General features: G+C 48.7%; 1 protein-coding gene across 2 annotated transcripts in view; it reads right to left on the bottom strand.

The window, feature by feature from the left end:
* The window catches only part of PGPEP1 (pyroglutamyl-peptidase I), a 34,949-nt gene continuing 23,467 nt past the window's right edge, over positions 1,472 to 12,953 (bottom strand). For both annotated transcript variants that reach the window (XM_018051435.1, XM_018051434.1), the window contains 2 exons: positions 8,523 to 8,755; positions 1,472 to 3,849 (listed from right to left, as the gene is read on the bottom strand). In XM_018051435.1, coding sequence (XP_017906924.1) covers positions 3,657 to 3,849; positions 8,523 to 8,755 — 426 coding nt within the window. In that variant the 3' untranslated portion in view covers positions 1,472 to 3,656. The remainder of the gene's footprint in view (positions 3,850 to 8,522; positions 8,756 to 12,953) is intronic.

Genomic DNA, 12,953 nt, shown 5'->3' with positions numbered 1-12,953 from the left:
ATTCATCCAAGAGGCGACTCACAAGACGTGGAGTTGTGAGGGGGATCCTGGCCTCTAACACACTTTCTTTCTGTGGAAATAGAGACGCTTCTCCTCCCAGTGGCAGCCCCAGGCCCTTTACCAGGCACTTGTTCCAGGAGAAGGGAAATTTAATTGGAGATATAAAACCAAAGCCCTTTGCGGCTCCACAGAAGCCTGTGGATGAAGGCTATGGGGCTCGTGGCCACGAGGGGAGGCACCTCCATCAGTGCCCCATGCAGGCTGCAGGCTCAGGAGAGCTTCCAGTGGTCTCGGGGAGGTGGGGGGGAGGCTGGGGCCACAGAGAAGAATGAGGCTTTGTTCCACCAACCCAGACAATGACAAGGGACTTCTGGGTTCACACACTCCAAGGGGCGGGGAGGTCAAAGGTCAACAGTCTAGACAGCAGCAGAGAAAAAAGAGGCCTGTGTGGAGGGCCGATTTCCAGGAGCAGCTCCCCTCCCCGTCCTAGGTACCCGAGTTGGGAAGGGGGCGGGGAGCACAGGCCTGGGGGGTGCACAGGCACAGCCTCTGGCCTGGCTTCTTGGCAGAAACTTCCAAGATGACAAAAAGGCATCCCATGTATACTTTCTGAGTCATCCCCCTGAGCAGGTCCTTTCTGTTCGAGAAGTTTTCACACCAGCAAAGAGCAGGGTAGCGAAAAACTATTTTTCTTGCTGAAACTATCAGAGAGGTCAGAGTCTGACCTCTCCCCCAAAACGTGGCACTGACTGGGGGTTCCCACCCCCCGCTGCTCCAGGGCCCTGTGTCTCGCAGTGGCTGGGACCTTGACTGTTTCTTGACTGGGCCACACAAGTCGGGTGGCAGCAAGCCCAGCTCACCCACTGGGATCGCTGCTTCTTCCCACCTTGCTTGCTTTCTATCCACTCTTTTAAGCTTCTTTTTCAAACTACATACTCACGTACAGACCGCCGACCTTCTCTTTGGTGGAAAGCGGGGAAGCGAAGGGGCTGAGAGAAGAATAAAGTTACAGGGGGCCGAGGTTCTGGCATCCTAAGGGAGATGTCGTTATCTGACACCACCCCCCACCTCTGTACCCGCCACAGGAGCTTATCAGAGACAGGACCCCCTCCACTTTTCAGCAGCACTTTTCACCTTTCCTCCACCACTCTTCCCACGACATTGCTCAGCCCATCTTTCCACCGTTAACACTCACTGTACCCACGCCTTCGGGCATTGCTCACCTTCATATCTGCCAGGCTGTGCCCACTTCACAGAACTATCCTTTTGCCTGTTCTGCGCCCCACCCCACCCCCACAATCTGAGACTCTGAAATGACAAGGGAGAAGTAATGGGACTTGGCTCCCCTTTTTTACACAAGGACGTTTCAGTCCAGGACCCAACAAATGCAGACAGATGTGCCATGGAGTGAATGGATGAATTTGCCCAAAAGGAAAAAGATAAAAATAATTAAAAACAGGAACATTAAAAAGCTGGTAGGGAGCGAGTGAAATATTTAATGGCTGTCTAATTAAATAAAAACGAGCTATATGCTCGGCATCGTGAAAAGGACAAGGTGTTGGCTTGACTCGCTGAGGAAATCTAACACCGTCGCAGGGACAGAAAATGACACACACACTTGATAATGATCAGACGGTAAGTTACATCTCTAAGTGGCTGAATCTCACGTTGCTTTAAACAGACAGAAGACATGAGGACGAAAGAAAGATGGAAATGCAGAACCTGGGGATGGTGTGTCTGGGTTCCTGTCAGTACCCAGCTTAGCTCAAACCTGACTCACTTCCAGCCCCCCCTCCCCTCTCCAACTTGCCTAGATCCACTTCTTCGTCAGAGTCCCCCAGATCAGACCTTTAGAGAACAGAGCTCATTAGAGTTTAATGCCTTTCTGAATGGGACCTCTGGGAGACCCTCATTTAAAAGAGCCACAAGCTCTGCTCATGGAAGCTGGCTGGCTGAGTGGATGTAATGGCATCCTACGCTCCAGATTCCTCAGGAGACTGCAAACGCAGACTGGGGGTGTGGAGGAGGAGTTTCTGGAAGAGGGAGGGCTGGCGTGGAGGAGGGAGAAGGCCCTGATCATTTCACCCTGCAGAACACGCTCCACACCCACTGCCGTATGCTGACCCCACATCACGCTTCCCTTCCAGAGAAAACACAGGACTCAGAAAATGCATTTCACTCAGAAACCCATCGACCTGGTCTCCGAGTGACACAGCGGCTCAGGGGAGGCAGCAACTACCCTGGGCATCGGAACAGGAGGGAAAGAGGGTGAACATTTAGGAAAACAAAACAAAAATCTCAGCTGTTTTCAAAAGAAGCGCCTGCTGGGAAACACCAACATGATCTAACACATCAGACACCAGCATGCCTCACACAGAGGGAGCAGCTGCGTGTTCTCCAGAGAAACAGAAGAATACTTTCCAAATGGTTGTTTTCCTCACGGTTGCGGCTGCCAGTCCCCTCTCTCTGACGGGTGTCAAGGTCCAGCTGAATTTAGTTGCCTCCTGGGAGATGCGCATCCCTGGCTGGTCAGTTCAAAGTCATCAGGAAGTAAGATAAAAATTTACCAAGTCCAAGGCATGTCCAAAACCCAGCTACACAAAAGCTCACTGGCTGCCCCGCGGCCCTTCCAGCCAAACACACCAGCACACACGGAGCTCAGCCCCCAGACTCCACTCTGTCCCCCTCTTAAGGAAAACAAGAAGCTGGTCCCCAAGACCAAGACTGAAAATCCAGGCCGGATGTGGGGTAGGTTTGTAGTTGCTACACACTTTTACATGTTTAAAAAAAAAAGTGCGTGTTGGAATGACAGCCTGCTTTCCCACCAGCGGTCCAGCTCCGGAGGCCCCGCGGGTGCAGCTCACAGCTCGGCTGACGAGAGGACTAGGCAACCCTTTCAGGCTCCTGGGGCAGCAGCAACCCCCTCTCCCCGTGGTCTGGCCATGGGCCTAGCCTCCACCCCCGCTGAACATGGGGATCTTAATGTCACCCCAAAAACAAAAATGTAGGTCCAGTGTTCAAAGCCAGAGGCAGAAGCAGCTGCACTCCAGGAAAGAGAAAAGACACTTTTGTGTTCGGCTAAAGCCCTCATTTTAACCAAAGGGAATATAAATAACTCTGTGCCCAAACAGGCACTATTGCTTTTAAAAACAGCATAAGAAAGAAAGAAAAAGAACCCATGCCAGATCCCAAGCTGGTCCTTGCCGGAGCTGTCCAGGCTGTTGGGACATGGATCAGGGCAAAGGGTCTTCATGAGGATTTTCAATTTGGGAAAAAAAACAGTCATGGACAGAGGGAATTCTGGAATCCTTCCACCATAGACTTAGAAAAGCAGCTGGCCCCAGCCATAGGATCGCAGAGCAGAGATCCACCTTTTTGAGGTTCTCGGTAGAAATCAGGACTTCCCAGCTTCCTGACTGCCCCAGCTGTATCCCCAGGTACAAAGAGAAATAGAAAAAAAAAAATCTTCAGTTGCTGCCTTCAAACCAACCAGCGCTTACGCAGAGAAAAGGGGAGAGGAGGTGTGCAAGCTGGCATATTTGATCCAAATCAGACCCCCCGCTGGATGGGCTTGTCTTTCCTGGTCAGGGCCCAGAGGGCGGACGTCTCTCTCAGGGTCCTTGGCAGGATGAGGTCTTGGGAGGCCTGAGCAGCAATCAGTGTTCATGGCAACAGTTGATTTTGCCTTCTGACTGCTCTAGGAGGTCCAGCATCTCCTCAATGATGGCCCGAAGCGCCCGGCCCAGCTGGTCTGCATTGTACGGCTTGCCCAGAGGGGGCACGTGAACAAAGGCTGAGCGGCCGTGACTCTGGTACAGCGAAGTATAGTAGGTGAAGTCGCAGAGGTACCTAAGCCATGAGGCGTTGGGGATGGGAGGGAGACCAAAGTGGGGTCAGAGAGTGAATGTTCCATCCAAATCCGTCATAAGACAGCCCCTCAACCTCACCAGTCATCCGCAAGATGGAATACTGCTCCTCCCTCCCCAGGCAGCAAAAATGAAAAAACAAAACAAAACAATAACTCCAAGTGCTGGTGTATATGTGGAGAAAGAAGCAATGAGATGCTGTTGGTTGGGATGCAAACTGCCCCAGGGGAAGGCAATCTGGCAGGCTGGTAAAATTACGGGCGTACAATATTCAATGTCCTGTGATAAACCATGATGGAAAAGGATACAAAAAAAGAATATATGTGTATATATACCATGTACATACACATACACATAGATACGGGCTTCCTAGGTGGCTCAGATGGGCAAGGATCCCCCTGCAATGTGGGAGACCTGGGTTCAATAGCTGGGTTGGGAAGATTCCCTGGAGAAGGAAATGGCTACCCACTCCAGTATTCTGGCCTGGAGAATTCCATGGACAGAAGGGCCCAGCAGGCTACAGTCCATGGGATGGCAAAGAGTCGGGCATGACTGAGAGACTTTCACACATACGCACACACACACATAGATAAGGTGTATGCTGCTGCTAAGTCGCTTCAGTCGTGTCCGACTCTGTGCGACCCCATAGACGGCAGCCCCATAGACGGCAGCCCACCAGGCTCCCCCGTCCCTGGGATTCTCCAGGCAAGAACACTGGAGTGGGTTGCCATTTCCTTCTCCAATGCATGAAAGTGAAAAGCAAAAGGGAAGTCGCTCAGTCGTGTCCGACTCTCAGCGACCCCATGGACTGCAGCCCACCAGGCTCCACCGTCCATGGGATTCCCCAGGCAAGAGTACTGGAGTGGGGTGCCATTGCCCTCTCCAAGATAAGGTGTGTATATATATATATGGTGTATATATATATATATATATATATATATATATCTGAATCACTTTGCTGTACAGCAGAAATTAACACAATATTGTAAATCAACTATACTTTAATCATTTTTTAAAAAATTACAAATGCACAGACTTTGACCTGATGTTTCAAGTTTTAGAATCTATCTCAGGAACCTTGTGCACCAGAGCAGAATGATGAGCAAGGGATCTGGTGCAGCACGACGTGTTGAAACAGAAAGCCAGGAAGCAAACTGCTAGAATGTGAACACTGGGGGTCCCCTCCCAAACTCCTCCACCCTGTGGAGGGCACGGCCAGTCGGCAGTCTGCAACCTGTAGGAAGGCCTCCATCAGAATGCCACCGGGCTGCCACCTTGATCTTGAACTTCCCTGCCTCCAGAATTATAAGCGATAACTTTCTGGTGTTTACAAGCTACCCATCTGGGATTTTTTTTGGTTATAGAGGCCTGAATAGAATAAGATACCACCTAAATGTCCACTGACAGTGAACGTGAAGGAGGCTCAGTCGTGTCCGACTCTTTGGGACTCCATGGACTGTATAGTTCTCCAGGCCAGTACACTGGAGTGGGAAGCCACTCCCTTCTCCGGGGATCTTCCCAACCCAGGGATCTGACCCAGGTCTCCCATATCGCAGGCGGATTCCTTACCAGCTGAGGCACCCGGGAAGCCCGCCCACTGACAGAGGAATGACCTAGAAAACCGGCTCAGCTGCGCAGTGGGGTACTATGCAGTGGCTTACAAGGCATGTGGTGGGCCCACAGGAAGACAGAGCTCACCAAGACCCGGAGCACACGCCCACGAATGAAACCGAGGAAGGGGACTCTCAAGAAGTCCACACCGTATAACCTCATCCACAGAAAAGCAAAGCGAGGCAGAAGAAAACGCCGAAGCAGCATACGAAGTGTCCTACACGTGGACAGAAACACGTGTGCTAAGGAGGAAGTGTCACGATGTAAGTCTGATTTAACAGAGGGACCCCGGGCAGGGAGTGAGGTGGGGAGAGAGAGAGTTCAAGAGAGTCTTTCACAATGGGAACACATGAAAATATATTTCAGAATTATCCGAGCAACTTAAAATTAGCTTCAGGAGAGTTTCCTGGTGGCCGAGTGGTTAGGGTTCCAGGCTTTCATTGACAGGGCCCGCAATGTGTGTGGCCCAGTTCAAAAAAACAAAAAAAGTTTTAAAAAAAGACTAATGGGAGAAGGAAGGGACAATGCAAGAGTAGGGAATTAAGAGGTACAGCTATCAGGTATAAAATAAGCTACAAAAATAGAGCATATATTGTATAACACAGGGAATATAGCCAATATTTTATAATAACTATAAATGGAGTATATACACCTTTAAAATTGTGAATCATCTGTAACGTATAATATTGTATGTCAACTACACTTCAATTAAAAAAAGGAAAAAAAAGACTGATGGTAAATTCAGTTACTTCTTCATTCCGTCAACTGAATTTGCTACCTGCTGCCTTTGGGCTGGTGAGGTGTACACGGTGTTGAGAAACTGAGGCACTTGGTGTCGAGAGCGCATAGAACAGACAAGTTTGGGAGGCAGCGGAGGCCTTCCCAAAGAGCCAACACATGGAGCTAAGACCTGAAACAGTCTTACCAGCGGGAAGTGAGTTCTGAGCAGAGGCCGTAGCATGTGCAAGGGCCCTGAGGCCAGAGTGAGCTTGAGGCATGTGAGGACGGGAGGAGACAGGTTTGCGGGTGTGGAAGGCAACGGGCGAGGGGAGAGTGGAGGCAGGGGAGGCTGGAGAGGCGGACAGGGGCCAGGCCGCCCCGGCCCTGTGGATGGAGGAGAGCTGGGGCTTTATCTGCAGTGCAGCGGGGACTGCAGGGAGAGCTGAGCGAGTTAGGGGCTTCATCTGCCTTAAATCCATAAAAGACTTTGTAATAGGCTGAACAGCTTCTCCTCCAAATTTCTATTCACCTGGAACATCAAAATGTGACCTCATCTGGAGACAGAGTTTTGCCGACATAATTGGTTAAGATGAGGTCACACTGGATGAAGGTAAGTCTTATATCCAATGACTGGTGTCCTTGTAAGAAGGCCATGTGAAGACATATACCAGGAGGAAGCCATGTGGAGGTGAATTTGGAGTAATGTATCTCAAGCCATGGAACATTCAGGGTTGTCAGAAGCCACCAGAAGAAGCCAGGAGAGGGTCTGAGATTCCCCCTCAGGCCCTCCAGAAGGAACCAGCCTTGCTGACACCTTGATTTTGAACTTCTAGCCTCCAAACTGGGAGAGAATAAACGTTTGTTGTTCTAAGCCACCAACATGGTCACTGGCTACAGCAGCCACAGGAAGCTAATACAGAAACTGGCTGCTTAGGGGAGAAGGCCCATCAGAGTTAGAGCAGAGGCGGCAGGAGGTAGAGCAGAGGCAGCCGGGGCCACGGCCAGGGGATGCCAGGGGCCTGGGTTGGGAAAAGTGGGCAGAGCCACACAGAGTGAGTTGCAGATGGGGCCTGTTATGAATACGTACTTAGCTGTGTGCCTTATGCACACTGAGAATTATGTACTGTGAAATCCTATGTAAAGTTTACTGTGTAAAGTATTATGTGTGTGTGCTGGGCTTGCCCGGTGGCTCCGTGGCAAAGAATCTGCCTGACAGTGCAGGAGATGTAGAGATGCTGGTCGGATCCCTGGGTCGGGAAGAAACCTGGAGGCGGCCATGGCAACCCACGCCAGTAATCTTGCCTGGAGAATCCCATGGATGGAGGAGCCTGGCGGGCTTCAGTCCAGGGGGTCACAAACAGTTGGGCATGACTGAAGTGACTTAGCACGTGTGTATGTTAAGTCACTTCAGTCATGTCAGACTCTTCTTGACCATACTATTTAAATAGTCTGTGCTAACCAATACAGTATTGTAAAGTAAAATAAAGTAAAAATAAAATTTTTTTTAAAAAAAATTTAAAAATAAACAAAGAAATAAATAGTCTGTGCTTTGATTTCAATACCTTTAGACCACGAAATTTTTGTACCTTGTTTTATGACCCCGGATATGTTCCAATGTCTCCTAGTTTACAGTCTGTGGGAACGTGAGGAGAATTTGCACCCTACTGCTCTGTAAAAACTGTATAAATCTTAATTCTGTTGAATTGGCTCACAGTGCTTTTCAGGTCTACTATATTCTTCTACTCCTCTGTATATTCATTCTATCAATTTTTGAAGAGTTGATATTAAAATTCCAACCAAAAATCTTAATTTATCCACTTAAAAAATAATTGTAATATATAAAGGAACTGGGCTTCTCTAGTGGCTCAGGTGGTAAAGAATCTGCCTGCAATGCCGGAGACCTGGGTTCGATCCTTGGATTGGGAAAATCCCCTGGAGAAGGGAATGGCAAGCCACTCCAGTATTGTTGCCTGGAGAATTCCACGGACAAAGGAGCCTGGCAGGCTATAGTCCATGAGATCCCAAAGAGTCGGACACAAATGAGCAACTAACACATAGTGAAACTATATGTAACCTTGTTCTGTATCTTCCAAGTCTCCTGTAAATGTGTTTCATAATTTAAAAAAAATTAAAAATAAATAAATAGTCTACCAAGTGGTAAATCAACGACCTTTCCAAAAGTTAAAAACTAACTAAATAAATAAGTTAGCACTTGGCCCAAAGAGGTCACAGTCAAACAGACTTGGCTTATTCAACACTCAGCCTGGGCTGACAGGAGGGAAACCCCATTCACACCTACACCACAGGGGCCCCATGGTGCCTTACCTGCCTGCATCTTGTGAAATGGTCACTGACACATCCAAGCCCAGCGTAGTAACCCTCTTACACACAGCATCCATATCGATGATGGAGTCAATGCTTTCAGGCCCGTCCTCCACACAGCACTGGGAGCCAGGGCAGAATCGGCAGTTGTCCAGGCCCTTGTAACCTTTGTTGTGTCCACACTTCTCCAGTGTGACTGCGGTTGCCATGCCTGACACTCCTACATGCACCACCAGCTGCAGACAGATGGGTACAGCTTAATAAGGTCTGGTCATGGGGCTGGGGAATCCCCCCAGGCCAAGGAAAGGACAGTATCCTCACAGAGCTCTGCTGGTGGTTATGTGCTTTCTGACATCTTGCTGCTGGAACAGATCCTGCAATCACTCTTACAGAAAGAGTGCCGGTTGAAACATGCAAGAACGTGAAGTATGCCAAGATGTTCATAGGAGCTTTGTCATCACAATACTGGAAACAGTCTAATTGGCCATTCATGGGGAGGGGGGTTGACTAAATAAATTATGAGCTACTATGCTCAAGGCAATTTTTTCTGGAATAATCTTCAAGACATATTGCCAGATGCAAAAGGCAAAGTATAATTTCCAAGAATCTAACCTAAAAATAGTCAAAGAGATAATAATCTGCCAATGGTCACTTCAGTGTAATTTATAAAAATGAGAAAAAAAAAACCATGGAATGAATAGCAAGCCTAATAATAGAAGAATGGCTATGTTAATTACTAAATACTACTCAGCTATTAAAATAATGTTGAGGGAGAATTTTTAACGACCTGTGTGATTAAAAGCTCCTGGGCTGCTCTATCTGCTATGAGCTGCCTGGCACTAACACTGTTACCTGGTTCTCCATAAGCCAGCAGCACCAGATAACACGGTGATCTCCTGTGAATGTAAAAACGAACCAGCAGCTGCAGTTTGTACTTTGTAGGGCTGAATGGTGACTCTGCCACCATCACACACACACGAGAAAGGTCTGTCCCCTGTGCTAATACCTAGAAATTGTGACCGGGACCTTCTTTGGGAAAAGGGTCATGCCAGATGCACTTAAGTAAAGGATCTCAAGATGAAGTGCTCCTGATTACCTGGATGGACCCGAAATCCACTGACGAATGCCCTTAAAGGAGACACACAGAGGAGGGACAGAGGGAGAGGGAAGGAGAGAGTCATGTGGAGGCAGGGGCAGAGGACAGAGTGAGGCAATCACAAGACAAGAAACACTTGGAGCCCCAGGAGCTGGGAGACAGGCAGGAGCCTCCCCGAGAGCCTCTGGAAGGAGCCGCAGCTCGGCTGTCCCTGCGGACTTCTGCCCTCCAGGACTGTGTGCAGAGACATTTCTGCTGTTTTAAAATACCTCGTTGGCAGTCAACTGTTACAGCAGGCCCGCGAATCCACGCAGCGCATGCTCAGTCGCTCAGCGGTGTCCGACTCTTTTCGACCCCATAGACTGTAGCCCCCAGGCTCCTCTGTCCGTGGAATTTTTCAGGCAAGAATACTGGAGTGGGTTGCCGTCTTCTGCTCCAGGGGATCTTTCTGACCCAGCAATCAAACCCTTATCTCTTGCATCTCCTGCTCTACAGGCGGGTTCTTTACCCCTTAAACAGTGCTCGCAGGGTGGGCACATTTATAGGCAGACGCACGTGTGTGAAGATGTCAGCGATGACAGTGGCCATGGTACCAGCCAGCCACTGCGAGAGCCCACTGTAGGCCAGGAGTTCTCAACCAGGGCTGCGGCGGTATCTGCAGACATCATGGGGTACCAAACTGGAGACAGAGACCTCCTGGCATCTAATGGGTGGTGGCCAGGTAAGGTGCTTAGCCCCATTTACAGTGCGCAGCACGGCCCATCACAGGGAAGGCTCTGGCCCCAGCGAGGCTGAGAAATCCTGGGGTAGGCTAAGGAACCGTTTATCACCCTTCTGGCCTCGTCTCCTTCATCACCACCACAAACTCAGGATGTTGGTACTGGTGATATTCTGATCTATAGTAAATACAGGGACTTCCCCGGCGATCCAGTGGTTAAAGACGTCACCTTCCAATGCAGGGGGTGTGGGTTTGATCCCTGTTTGGGGAGCTAAGATCCTATATGCCTTGTGGCCAAAAAGCCAAGCATAAAACAGAAACCATATTGTAACAAATTCAATAAAGCTTTTAAAAATGGTCTACATCCAAAAAAAAAGTCTTAGAAAAAGAAAGATTTATTTGTTCTTAGTCCGCTATTCAGGCACAGAGCTCTTAAAACCCCTAGAGTTCCCTAAGGGATGAAAGCAATAACGGTGTCCTGCTGTGTTTTCTGGAGGGTCGCATGGCATCAAGGTCTTCGTTTCCTGACCAGGGATCAAATCCATGCCTCATGCAAGGGAAATGCAAAATCTTAACCGCTGGACTGCCAAGGAAGTCCCCGTTTTGTTAATGAGGTAATTAAAAAGTATGTTTTTAGAATTTGTCTCTGGTTGCACTGGGTCTTCACCGCTGCGGGCCTTTTCTCCAGTTGCAGAGGGCGGGGGCTCCCGTCTGGTTGCAGCGCTCTCGCTGCAGAGGCTTCCCTTGCGGAGCACAGGCTCTAGGTGCACGGGCCTCAGTGCTCGTGTGCACGAAATTAGTTGCTCTGCAGCCTGTGAAGTCGTCCTGGACCAAGGATCGAACCTGTGTCCCTGCACGGGCAGGCAGAGTCCTACCCGCTGAGCCACCAGGGAAGCCCAGTGAGATGACGTCTGGAGAGCACCGTAGAATGGGGGCTAGTTGCCAGGGGAACCAGCCACATGATTAGAGCACTGAACTTTCAACTCCAACCCCTGTCCCCCAGACCTCAGAGGGCGGGAGAGGCCCCGGACGGAGAGTCCAGACGTCAGTGGCTAAACAATTAATCAGACGTGCCTATGTCATGAAGCCTCCATAAAACCCTTAAACAACAGGGTTGGGAGAGCTTCTAAATTAGCGAACAGATGAAGATTTGGGGAGAGTGGGGCACTCAGAGAGGGCGTGGAAGCTCTACACACCTCCCCTCATACTTTGCCCTGTGCATCTCTTTCATCTGAGTGGTTATTCCTGAGTTACGTGCTCTTATGATAAACTGGTAATCCAGCGAGTAAACGGGTTCCTGAGTAGTGAGCCGCTTCAGCAAAATTAACTGAACCCAAAGAAGGGATCTGATTTAAAGTCAACTGGACAGAAGCACGGGTAACAACCTGGAGTTAAGACTGCCGTCTGCAAACTGTTCTATATAAAATGGATAAACAACAAGGTCTATATTCAATATTCTATAATAAACCACAATGGAAAATAGCTTTAAAAAGAAGTGTGTGTATGTGTGTGTGTGTGTATAACTGAATCACTTTGCTATACAGCAGAAATTAACACAACATTGTCAATCAACTGTACTTCAATTAAAAAAAAAAAGATTGGAATCTGAAGGGCAGTCCTTAACCTGTGGAATTTGATTCTTTTTATTTTTTTATATTTTTGGCCACACCCAAGGCACGTGGGATCAGTTCCCTAACCAGGACTCTAACCCACAGCCCCTGCGGTGGCAGGGCGGAATCTTAACCACTAGAGAGCCAGGGCAGTCCTGGGGTGTGAGAACTGAGCTGAGCTGTAGGACTCCCAGCTGCTGTCCAGGAATCTCATGGTGTGCGGATAATCCCCTACACACACTGAACTGGGTGGTAGAATTTCAGTACTACAGTCACCCCTTGGCTTGGTATCTATCGGTGATAGCTTCCAGGTCTCCTCTCTTCCCTTGGATACCAAAATCTGGGGGTGCTCGAGTTCCTTATCTAAAATGGCCTAGTATTTGCATAACCTACTCATATCTTTCTATATACATGACATCACCTCCAGATTATGTATAATACCTACCAGAATGTAAACACTATGTCAATAAACAGCTTCCCGCTCAAGGCAATTCAAATTTTGCTTTTTGGAACTTTCAGGAATTTTTCTTTTTTCTGCACTGCACTCCCTGTAGGATCTTAGTTCCTCAACCAGGGATGGAACCCCGGGTGTGGAAGCATAGAGTCCTAACCACTGGATTACCAGGAAATTCCCTGGAATTTTTTTAAATTATTTTTGATCTGTGCTGGGTTGAATCTTGACTATTATTATTTCCACCTGTCACAGAAGAAAACTGAGGCATGTGGAAGCCATTCTGTACGGTGAGAAGTTTCCTAAAAACATTTTCATGCATGAGGTTTTCTTTTTAACTAGAATAGGCAGGGCTGCATAGACACAGTAGAGGAAAAAGCTCATTCAAAGAAACTTCAGCCAATTCTCGCTAAGCCTCCAGGTTCCCCTCTGTAAAAACAGGCAAATTCCACTTGAGGAGCAATGAGAGGGCTCCTTAAAAAGGAAGATGCCTCTAGCCAACCCTGGAGAATATGAAATAATAGGCTAGAGTGGAAAACTGGGGCCCCCATAGGAGACT

The sequence above is a fragment of the Capra hircus genome, chromosome 7, assembly GCF_001704415.2.
Source record: "Capra hircus breed San Clemente chromosome 7, ASM170441v1, whole genome shotgun sequence".
Classification (NCBI taxonomy): domain Eukaryota; kingdom Metazoa; phylum Chordata; class Mammalia; order Artiodactyla; family Bovidae; genus Capra; species Capra hircus.
This window is presented reverse-complemented; position numbering and strand designations above follow the sequence as displayed.